Source organism: Gigantopelta aegis, chromosome 12 (genome assembly GCF_016097555.1).
Source record: "Gigantopelta aegis isolate Gae_Host chromosome 12, Gae_host_genome, whole genome shotgun sequence".
NCBI lineage: Eukaryota > Metazoa > Mollusca > Gastropoda > Neomphalida > Peltospiridae > Gigantopelta > Gigantopelta aegis.
Window position 1 is genome coordinate 42699386 of NC_054710.1, and position 12671 is coordinate 42712056.

At 36.0% G+C, this 12671-nt stretch overlaps 1 protein-coding gene across 1 annotated transcript in view; it reads left to right on the forward strand.

Moving 5' to 3' along the window:
- The first annotated feature begins 236 nt into the window (after window positions 1–236).
- The window catches only part of LOC121386065, an 84178-nt gene continuing 71743 nt past the window's right edge, over window positions 237–12671 (forward strand). Inside the window, exons 1-5 of the mRNA XM_041516864.1 lie at window positions 237–263; window positions 1356–1470; window positions 4261–4527; window positions 6551–6847; window positions 11208–11855. Coding sequence (XP_041372798.1) covers window positions 237–263; window positions 1356–1470; window positions 4261–4527; window positions 6551–6847; window positions 11208–11855 — 1354 coding nt within the window. The remainder of the gene's footprint in view (window positions 264–1355; window positions 1471–4260; window positions 4528–6550; window positions 6848–11207; window positions 11856–12671) is intronic.

The window sequence follows — 12671 nt, forward strand, 5'->3', positions numbered from 1 at the left end:
ATTACCAGCCAAGTTATATAGAATACAAAAACAAACACTAAGTTTCTGGACAAACAGCAGACAGTAAGTATAGTCAACTCCAGAAAATATCACCAGATTAATTCAACATGTTCATGTTCATAAAACAATGTGAAAAATACAAACAAAATAATTGACTAAGTTCAATTCCACAAAGTATGACGTAAGTAGATTAAATAAATGAGTGAAACCTATTAACAGCAAAGTACAAAAGCAACATGGCTGAAAATCACACTGAAATCAAAGTAATTTTTGAAAACAAATGAATTATTTCTCAATGCATAAAGTACGACTCATGTGTGGCTGGTTTCGACACTAAGTCCCCAGTCAATTGCTGAAAAGTAATACAATCAATAAACTAAAACATGATAATGTAAATTATCAACTGCTGAATTTTTAAATCTAATTGATATGTGTAGCTATATTCAATTGCAATCCTGAAATAAAATATTAGAAACAAATCCAAAAAGAAAATGTTAAGTACAGATCACATTGTATGAAGTTACAACTGAAAGTACAGTTATAAAAGGGAAGTTCACAACAGGAAGTTTCAGACCGGAAGCGGAAGTAGAAACCAAGGTAAACAAAGGTTTGAGAATAGACAGGAATGAGAGGTTAGTTGTGCTAAGTCATGTCTTCAGTCCCGTCAACTGTCAAATTCCTACTGCAATTTAACAAGGTAAGTTAAATTACTCTTTATGTATAGATACAATATAGATAACTGTTATACTAATGTTTAGTTAATTTACGTAGGCTACCTAAATAGGATTTAAGCGTTTTATTTTAATCAATCACCTGACACTTATTCTGCAATTTGATAATTTAAACCATTACAAAGGAAATCTATGTTAGAAAATGTATATCCAACATTTATAAAAAAAAAAATGAATGTAGAAAATCTGAATGCAACAACAATATACACTCAGTGGGTTTAAATTTCTGTACAGTTACAGCAAAAAACTCAACACATTTTCAATTAGCTGTAGTACTGGTACACAAGTTTCAAAACAACAAAAACAAACCAAAACAAAAAACATTGGAATTAAAAAAATTAAAATAATTTACAATGTAAAACTCAAAAATGAGTAGAAAAATACAATGAAATAAATTACATTACTGTAGTTCTAGAGCTCTAGGAAAAAATGGGAAAAATACACCAGAGTGAATGGATAAATAAATAAAATGCACTTACATATCCTTTCCGAATGATGAAAAAAAAAAAAACTAGTACTGATAACACAGGCGCAAGAGTCACATTAATCAGAGTCTGGTACCACAATAGTTCTGTAGAAACACATTCTTGAAAGTTCTGCACAGAAACAAACGTTGGTTTTCAGTTGTCCAAGATCCCGCAGTTTCAGATGAACGTGGTCCCTACGTCGGCTCCAAATGTAGCAGTTGGTATTTTGTGCGTGAAGCTAGGTTCAACAAAGTTCACAACACCAGCTACGGGTTAGGGCATCATCTTTTATTAAACATAAGACACAAGACACACCCTGCAAGGATTAAAAACACAAACGTTAACAATATGGTAAAAACAATACAAATATATCCCTATTGAGGTAAAACAAACATTCAGGCATATATTAATGAAACACATTGCAAATCATAGAAAACCGTCATTAAGCATTAATTATCATTCCGATGATTATGAATCATCATCCTCTGTATCCTAAATACTGTCATCACGATTATTAATCATGTTAACATACATGTGTATATATATATATATAATAATCATTTCGTGACCACCAATTATAATCATTGATTATAGCAAAGAGGAGATAATTTATAGTAAATAGGGTTATTTAAATGATTGTAATTATAATTATTATTTGACGTAATAAAGAGATATACTTAGCTTTATCATTAATGAGTTTATGAAAGAAAGGATATAAATTACAAGAGTATATTTAAAATTACAAATATATAAATATTAGACTTAACCTGTAGCTTAACATACCATATGAATTACACGTAGGCATTGTGTTTGATATATTCGCTAACAACTGGGAAAACCTGCATAAAAATAAATTCATAATATCAATTGTTTAGTATATGGTTTCCATATATCTATTATACATTCAGAAATAAAACATTTAAACTAATTCATTCCAAAACCAATGTTTTGGTGTAGTTCGTCATAAAAACAATTGATTAAACGTAGCTAAATTATTAACTCAGATAAGCTAACAACTAAAACAGAAACTTCACTTAAATCATAAAATATATAGTTTTGACAGCAGAAAACAAAGATGGATGACATTCATTATGTCACGCCCTGTAATCCATAATAATTAAAAGGCAGATTTATTATTAAATATTATATGTTAAATTATTCATTAATCATTACCAGGAATAGAAAATTAGGCATTTACTATTATTATTTAAGTTTATCTTCTATAACAAATTAATACTAACCTTTAAATTAAACTTCTACTATTTCTCTCTGATCTGAACTTGTTTCTCCAAATACTAAACAATTCTGTCCTGTCTGGTCAGTCCAAAGAAAGCATGCAGATACAGGTGAGTGTTAATTATCCAATGGGAGAGAAAGAGACAAGGGTCAAAGTTTAAAGATAGCTTGGGTGTTTGTATTGTAGCTATGGCTACCAAAAGAGCTCACACTGACTGCACTGATGTGGTCATGCGTGGTTGACCAGCATACACGAAAACATCACAGGTACAGGGAAATACTAGAAAAAGGTGATAAAATGTTAATTATAGTGATATGTTGTTCAACCTGTAGTTGTTACAGCCTGAAAATAAACATTAATGAAATACATACTAAATACCATACTTAAAGGTACATACTCCTCTAAGAACCTGAAATTAAACATTAATTACAATAAATCAATGTGCTCTAGTAATATCGTTAAACAAAAAACAAACTTTAATGTTACAAAAATAATCAAATAACATGTTTTAGTTTTTAATTTTAGCATGAGAGTTAAAATATTACTAAAACTATTTATGCTGAAAATTAAAATATGACCAGGGTCATGCATAACAGTGTATCTTGGTTTGTAGATATTTTGTTGTTTACCAAACCATGTTGGCATTTAGGACAATGAAAAGGCAGATGTTGCTACTAAATCTGCTTTGAATTTGCCCCACGTCGACGTTGGTGTCCCCTACAGTGTTTTTAAATATATTGACCAATATATCTTTTCGTCTTGGTAAGATGATTGGGTGTAGTTTTGAACAAGCTTCATTCTGTCAAGACTGTCCTAGGAGTGGCAATCCTCCTATAGGCGGTGCAGGAAGGATGAAGTAGTCTTGTGTCGTGCCTGTATTAGCCATAAATGTTGATGCATTCATATATTTTAAAGAATTAAGGACCGTCCTCCTCAGTGTGAACATTGTCAGTGTACACTTCCTCCTCAGTGTGAACATTGTCAGTGTACACTTCCTCCTCAGTGTGAACATTGTCAGTGTTCACTTCCTCCTCAGTGTGAACATTGTCAGTGTACACTTCCTCCTCAGTGTGAACATTGTCAGTGTACACTTCCTCCTCAATGAACATTGTCAGTGTACACTTCCTCAGTGTGAACATTGTCAGTGTACACTTCCTCAGTGTGAACATTGTCAGTGTACACTTCCTCAGTGTGAACATTGTCAGTGTACACTTCCTCCTCAGTGTGAACATTGTCAGTGTACACTTCCTCCTCAGTGTGAACATTGTCAGTGTACACTTCCCCCTCAGTGTGAACATTGTCATGCAGTGTACACTTCCTCCTCAGTGTGAACATTGTCAGTGTACATTAACGGTGCGCCACATTTTGGTGGAATGCAATCATCTGAAGCCGACCAGAAATGTATTTGGCAACAGAAATGGTTCAGAATCTTTTAAATTCCAGCCTTAACTAATTTCAGAATTTTTAAAACACTTTGATTTGTATACCAAATTTTAAAATATATATACGTTGATATTTGTAGTGTATTGTACTTTTATCACAGCTCTTTACACTGTGTTTTTACATAATTTTATAAATAATATTTCCATATGCTTACCTTTTTATGACGCCCAATAGCCGATGTGTATTTTTGTGCTGGGGTGTCGTTAAACATTCATTCATTCATTCATTCATTCATACATTTCATTCGTTCATTCATTCCTTCATTCATTCGTTCATTCATTGTAGCACAACAGTACATTGTATGATATCTGACCAGTAATACTGTGCTGCACAGAGATATCATTAAAGTTCTACCCACTCTCCTTGACACTTTGTATTTTAGATTGCCCCCGAATTCAAATAACATTATCAACACACGACTCCCGTAAGGAAGGTGATGATCTGACCTTGACCTGTACTGCAGACAGCAATCCCAGTCTGTCCAGTCTGACCTGGATGTTTGGAGGACAGACCGTGGGGCATGATGGGAGCTTGAGATTAACAAATCTAAGTAGAGAAGAGCATGGTCAGTACACCTGTGAAGCAAGAGTCTCTGCTGGTCGCTATGGAAACCTGGTGAACTTGAGTGACGTTCAAGTTGTCGTCAACTGTAAGTAACAGTGAATTCCATACCACCTTATCGAATGTATGCTTTATTCAGTAATAGATGATTTGTTTCAAGCACATTATGGGAATTCCATGTTCATCATGTAGAGGGGGTGATTTTCCATTTCAGATTTTGACTCATTGCATTTCCCAATTTGGAAAATTCTGTTTTTTTAACAATTTTTCTAATGTTACCAATAAATATCAAGTAATAATTAGATTTTTTGCTAGAAATACGTGTAGTGTGAAATTCTTCCACATGAATTTATTATAATGAATATGCCCAATGTTTTATATTTGTAATTACATTGTTAAATATATGCATTACATGATTCAATTATAGTCGAGTCGGGTAATTCCGTACATGTTTGGATGGAAGTTCATGTACAGCACACTGCAGACAGATGGTATGCCGGAACAATACACATACTGAATGATCTCCCTTTTGTAAAGTGTAAAATGTTGAATATTTGAGTATGCTCTGTTTCAAAATTGTTATTCTGGGTAATGAAAACACAAAGTTGTAGAATGTATAACATCTTTTAGTTGCATGTACGGAATTACCCGACTCGACTCTATATGTTTATGAAAGAGATTAAAACAAAACAAAACAAAAACAAAACAAAAACATAAAATTGGACAAACATCAACTGTTGTGTAATGAACATTAAAATCAAATGCGTAGCCTATATCTTTATGTGAAGTTATAATAATTTTACTACATTTATCTATATATATGAAGAAAGGATAGCATTTATGAAGTCTGTTTTTCGTAAATGCAGGAGTTTAAGCATTATAAATACATGTAGTTAACTATGTGTAAGACTAAAACAGGCTTTGTAAATGCAGCCCCGTATATTCAAGACTGGTTCATGCTCACAATTATGTTCCATAACATTATGAAACACTGTGCACCTAAAGTAAAAACAAGTGGAGAATAATATTTATTTTAGGGGTACATTTTGATGATTAAATACTGATATCGTGCAACATCGATGTTACATGTATGTTTGAAGTTTTGCTTTGTGTATTGCACTCTGTTTAGAAGCCACATTTTGTGTTTTTGACATGCACTTCTCAATTATAATAACCAGTATTTTTTTTTCTTTTATGTAATATCAAAATATTAAAGATTCATGTTGTCATTCAGTTATAACACATCAATGTGAGAAACCATTTCATTAACACTTCGAGAATACTTTTAAGATCATCAGCCATAAATGGAATCATGGGTCGGTCTGTCTGAAAGCCTCTGTTTGAAAAGAAGTTCATAAAAGCCATGACTAAAATTTACAAATTCTCTCACTGAAATTCCCAAAAATTAGAGGGTACTGATTATGGCTTGATGTCTATGAAAAAAATCACATTTTCTAGAGTACCTTCAAACACTGTGCCAAATGAGTATAGTGGATCCCAATTTGTTTTGTGCATGTTCAGTACATATTAGGGCTTCTAAAATGTAATGTAGTAGAGTTTGTGTGTGTGTGTGTGTGTGTGTGTGTGTGTCTGTGTCTGTGACCGACCTTATGTAGTCTATGACATAATATTGAAAATAAAACAAAATGATCATAAAACCTACTGCTAAAAATCCCAGAATATCTGTACACTGAAATCCTGCCAGGAATTCCAGATCCCGGCTCTGATTTAATTTTCTTATCAATCCCAGCAGGATCCTGGTGTTTTTCACTTGAAGAATTCTATTTCAGATATGTTGGTTTCATATACAGTTGCAGAGATTAGAAAAATAAGTCTTTTAGTTTCATGTATTTATGTGGATGTTTGTGTGTGTGTGTATGAGAGAGAGAGATAGAGAGATAGAGACAGAGAGAGAGAGAAAGAGTGAGATGGATGTTTGTGTGTGTATATGAGAGGGGGAAGGGGAGGGAGAGGGACATGGAGGGAGGGAGAGATCTGCCCCACCTCTGGAACAATGCATGAAACAGTAAAACAGCTTGGTGATTTGTGTCAGTCCTTTCATCTTTATTTCAGAATCAGACTTCATCATTTATTTCGCCTGTGTTTTGCAGATGCTCCCAGTGTCACCTTCCTTTCTTTAAATTCAACTGAAAATAATTCATCAAGTATCATCTGCTCTGCTGATGGTCGCCCTGGCAACATGAACTTCAGACCTTTCAGCCATTACTGGAATAGTGTGAATATCAGGAATGTGACTGGCAGATCTGTTGGAAATAACCAATACACACTGACATTTAATCGTTCTACATATGAAGACAGCGGGACGTACTACTGTACTGTTGATAATGGAGTTCCAGACAGGTCGGGAACTAAACAACAGACAGCAAGCAGTGAAGTTTTCATTTCAGGTATTGTAGTGTAAACAAACATTCTAATCTTGTATTTGTAGTCTCATACCGTTCCGACCGGAGGGGGACAATAGGTTTCATCTCAGTTTTTTTGTCCGTCTATTCGCCTGTCCTATATGTAGGTCACCAGACTTTTTTTCCGCAATGCCTCAAGATATGGAGTTTTCACTGAACTTAATTTTATGAGATATGAAAAAAAAATTCTGGTCTCATTTTGTGTATATGACTTTCATGGCGATTTACTCATTTATCAAATGTTAGACTTCAATAGCCGCTGATATATATATATCAATGTGTTGGAGCAAATATTTTGAGTGAAACAGTATGGCAATTAAAATTTACAAAATATTTATCTTTTGGTGAGTAGATTATTTTGTCAGCACCAAGCTGTCATTATAACTTTATTTTGCTTCATCATTCAGACGACATGTATCATGGTCATGAAAAAAATATGGAAAATAAAACTGTCATGGAAAAGTAATGGCATTTTGTTGTGCCCCTAAAAAAGGAAAAGTCATGGAATTTCAAAATAGGCGGGTATATACACATGTATACTCGATCTTCTGAGCTAGATCCTGCTCCACACACAGTTTGTGAGCTGCCAGTAAGTCATGGACATTAGTAATGTTAACTTAAAATATACTCTTCAAAAAAAGAAACGCAAAAGGGTACAAATGGGTTATAACTCCGATTTTATGTTTCCTACCGGTTCATGCTTTGTGAATATAAGGTCATTGCATGTCCCAAACACATTCCCACGGTTACATTCGATAAAACGCAGCTACTGTACAATAAAGTTCCAAAATGTGAATATTCGCAAAAACACAGCCACGTGCAAACCATGTCACCACTGCACGTGCGTTGTCTGCACGTGCAACATGAACACCGACAGTATAAAAGTGCAGGGTGTTCGCTTGCCTGGCCTCTGTATCTGGCCGACAGTTGACAATCCAGGACATGCCACATCTCAGTGAACCGCAGAGAAACAATGCCATCGGCCGACTAGACGCAGGCGAATCCAGAACGGCCGTTGCCAGGGCATTCCATGTGTCCCCAAGCACCATCTCCAGACTGTGGGACCGTTACCAGCAACATGGATCAACACGTGACCTCCCTAGATCCGGTCGACCACGGGTCACTACCCCCGGGCAGGACCGCTACATCCGGGTACGCCACCTTCGGGAACGATTGACTACTGCCACCTCCACAGCCGCAGCAATACCAGGTTTGCGCAGGATATCCGACCAGACCGTACGGAACCGCCTACGTGAGGTAGGAATTCGTGCCAGACGTCCAGTTCGAGGTGTCATCTTAACACCACAACACCGTCGACTCCGACTGCAGTGGTGCCAGATTCATCGACAATGGCCTCAACTGCGATGGAGACAGGTGTGGTTCAGTGACGAGTCCCGATTTCTGCTCCGACGTCATGATGGAAGATGTCGTGTGTATAGGCGTCGTGGTGAACGTTATGAGGCAAACTGCGTGCAGGAAGTGGACAGATTCGGCGGGGATAGTGTCATGGTGTGGGCAGCCATCTCACACACTGGCAGAACTGACCTGGTCCATGTGCAGGGCAACCTGAATGCACAGGGCTACATTGACCAGATCCTCCGGCCACACATCGTTCCAGTTATGGCCAACGCCAACGCAGTGTTCCAACATGACAACGCCAGGCCTCACACAGCACGTCTCACAACGGCTTTCCTACAGAACAACAACATTAATGTCCTTCCTTGGCCATCGATATCACCGGATTTGAACCCAATTGAGCATCTATGGGACGAGTTGGACCGACGCCTCCGACAGCGACAACCACAGCCCCAGACCCTGCCCGAGCTGGCAGCAGCCTTGCAAGCTGAGTGGGCCACCATCCCCCGGGACGTCATCCGTACTCTGGTTGCTTCAATGGGCAGGCGGTGCCAGGCAGTTATCAACACACGCGGAGGCCACACCCGGTATTGACTCCAGATGACCTTGACCTTGGTGGTGTGTCCTATCACTTACTCACAATGGACTAGAGTGAATTGTGAACAATCCTGCAACATTTGGTAATTATCGGACTCACCATTCAATAATTAAATCAATTCTCCAAATGTTACGACAATGTGGTTTTGCGTTTCTTCTTTTGAAGAGTATATAATTATTATTTGATGTTCCAAATCCGATGTAGAAAAAATGTATTACAAAATTTGGTAAACTAATCATATTTAATTAAACGTTTCTGGTGAGTGTCGTGTGTAAAACGGCAGGAAATATAAATTGGGGAATGCACTGTGTACAGTGTACAGTATCTCGCCTGCAGTAGTCAGAAGGTTAAATATTGCCTCCAAAGAATTGATGTCTGTTATTATAATTATTATTATATATTAAATAGAAAGCTGTTTCACATTTGTGGAACCTGTTTTATTTAACTGCAACCAGTATTCACGAATTCCATAACTTACAAAAGTTACAATTAAGAGGGCCAGATCAAGCAATAACGGAGGAACATTTTAACTATTTTTACACATAAAATTGTTCATACCGAATTAAGTTTTTGTCATCATAACAACTTACTTTCGGATTGTTTTTGTAGGCGATAGGATCCATTACACTGGTGCATTAAAATATTTAATGCAATTCTATTTTAAATGTCATAAATGAGGTTTTATTTTTTTGTAATGGAGTGACATAAAATGCACATCACAAAAACTGACCTCACGTTTTTTGTTGTATCTGCTGTGCTAGGCATCCAATATTGGAACTAGTACAACAGAAATCAAGCTAACATATATGTATGAAACAATAATATAAATGTGAAATACATCACTTATTAATTATATTTTTAATAAATAAATTAGTGGTAACGGAGGGACACATTGAAAAAATAACGGAGGGACACCTTCTATGGCATTGCATTTTAATTGTTATATGACCCATTAAATGAGTCCAAATGGATTTGCATATCAATAGACAGTAAAAGTATAGTTCAGGGTATACACTTGGGATTTTTTTTGACTGGCCAATTGGGCCACTCACAGCAACACTGACTCGCCCATACAACTTTTGAATGGTCTGCGACCGAATTTCGTTTAAAAAAAAAAGAACTTACTTAAATTGCACTTTAACAACATGTTATCATATCATACAAACAATAATAACTACACAAAAGAAGCAATCAGAACTTGCCTTAGTTATATTACAAACTGTAGTAATTAAATTATGATTATTATGTTGTCACGGGACCCACACAATCAAACATCTGGGATGTTTTACCAAGGCTTGGTCTTCGAATGAATAAGGTGCTTTTATGGCCATATGACGAGTAATTAAAAAATACTAAGCTGACAGCAATCTATGTTGACATCGTTCGCAGTGACAAATGGGTGTTTGGTATAGTAGACTTGGTCTGTTTCGTCAGAAACGAAAACGTTCCAACAAAATGTAACTTCGGAAAACCTCAGGCTCATAAACAAAATCTTTCTGCAAAACATAGCTTAGCGGAATGTAACTAGATGGAAAGTAGACGGACATGGCCGAGGTGTTCCGATTGAAACTATGAATACATTTACGTGGTCAAGGTTTTTTGAATACGTAATCAAAACCAGCAGAGGCATTCCAAATGGTTTTAGACTGTTCGATAGACTGGTCACTATTATGTCCTATATGGGTTTGGTTGCACAGATACTAATAGGAAACCAGTTGAAAACAATAAATAAAAAATAACTTTCCGATCTCTTACAAACATTAGTTATTTGCATTTTGATACATAATACAATATGCAGAAATTTACGGTCGCCAGGTGGGCGATATGTAATAAGGTTTTGACTTGCCCAACGCTATTTTGACTCGCCATGGGTCATCGGGCGACCGTAAAGTGCAAAACCTGATCGTTTAACATTAGTGGTTCATTGATATTTTGTTTTGGATCAAGTGAATGTGGTATCAGTTACATATATATATATATATATATCTAGTTGTTAAACGAGTAGTATAGATTGCTATCTGTAAAGTATATGATGTCATGAGGTGGGACAAACTTATCTTCCAATTCCGACAAAAAAAAACGTAAGAAATTTGTGGGAATTAATCATGTGTAAACTGGTCCTTTGTTTCCATTACCCACCCCATTTGCAGAATGCGTAACATAAAACACGAAAATAAGTGCAAACAAAATGAGATGTTTGACAGTTGGAAGCTGATCACCTTAAGTGCACAAGGTAGTATAATGAACTTAAGGTGATCTTAACATTAAGATCGCTTTGTAAAACAGGACTATTAATTTAGCATTTTTGTCTGTTAAATAGTTTGCTGCAGGGTGGGTTTTTTTATAAACTATTACATGTAGTTCTGGATTAATTTTTTTATTTATTTTAAGGAACACCTAAGATTACCAAGGAGACTAAGGTAGATGATATTTTGGGAGTTGAAGTTAATAAATCAGCTATTTTACAGAAAACTGTGTTTTCCAAACCAAACTATACTGATTTCTATTGGACGAAATCAGGTAACAACACAAATTATAGTTTGACCACCATCAAGGCAGAAACTATTACTTTGGACATACACAAGAAAACAGTAGAAGACTCAGGCTACAGAATCTCTCTCAATATCAGCAGGTTCACTCAGGAAGACGTAGGAACCTACACACTGAATGTCTGTAATGCTGTTGGATGTTCTCGGTTTTCTGTAAACCTGACAGCAGCAGGTCCTCCTTTTCCTCCAAAAGAGTTCCAACAAGAAGGAGAATCAACGTCTGACACAGTGAGGTTGTCATGGTTACCTAACTATCCAGGCGGAAATTTCAAACAAAGATTTATACTGGAGTACAAACTGCAGAGTGAGTCTGAATGGAAGACTGGATGGACAAGTGAACAGTTTACAGATTTACCGCAAAACAAGAAAGTATTTTCAAACATCACAAACCTCAAGGCTAACCAGGTTTATGATCTCAGACTGTCAGCTGAGAACAAGCGACCAAAAGACAATGTCAGTGAGTTTGTCACACTGAAAGTGACGACAAAAGGTATAATTATTGGGGGGTGTGTGTAAACATTTTCAGTGGTTTTCTATATATCATTAAATTAAATCTCGTAGACAACAGTTGTAGTGTTGCTAAAGCTACTACATGCAACATTTCAATAAAATCAGATATAAATACCTCAGTCTATTGAGAAATAATGTGTCACAGTGACACAAATTCCACATATGAGACTGTAACGATGTCACCAGTATCGATTTCGCTGAGAGCCCATAGGGCAAAATAGATGCAGTTTTCTGCTGTCTGCCATTTTGCTTTTTTTATGGAATACTCTTCAAGAGGGGTGAAAGCCTCCAAAGTATGTGATGTAATTAATATAAAACCATTGTTCTCTTGTGGTATCTTTAAAAAAAAATAAAAATTAATATGACGTCATCACGTTTGCTTTTATATCATAACACGCTGTGACGTTTTTAGATTAAGACATATCCTTTCATCCGTCTTGGAGAACATTCCATAAAAAGGCAAAATAGCAGACGGCACAAAATTACATGCTTTTTCCCCAATGCGATCTCAGCGAAGTCGATATAGGTGACATGGTTATGATCTAGTATGTGGAATCTGTTATTGTAATGTTTTTTTCCAGATTTTTGCCTGGACAAAATGTGGGTAAAATCTAATGAAAACTAAAGGTAGGAGAGCAATTTATCATAGTTGTTAACATTTTGGTTCAGACTTAAAATGTTTTACATGAAACTATGGAACAGATTGCTATCCAAGACTGTGGTTTCAATGTAATTTGTACAAATAATTTTTACGAGCCATACGGGCTCGTATGCTAGCCAAGCTATAGAGAGTACT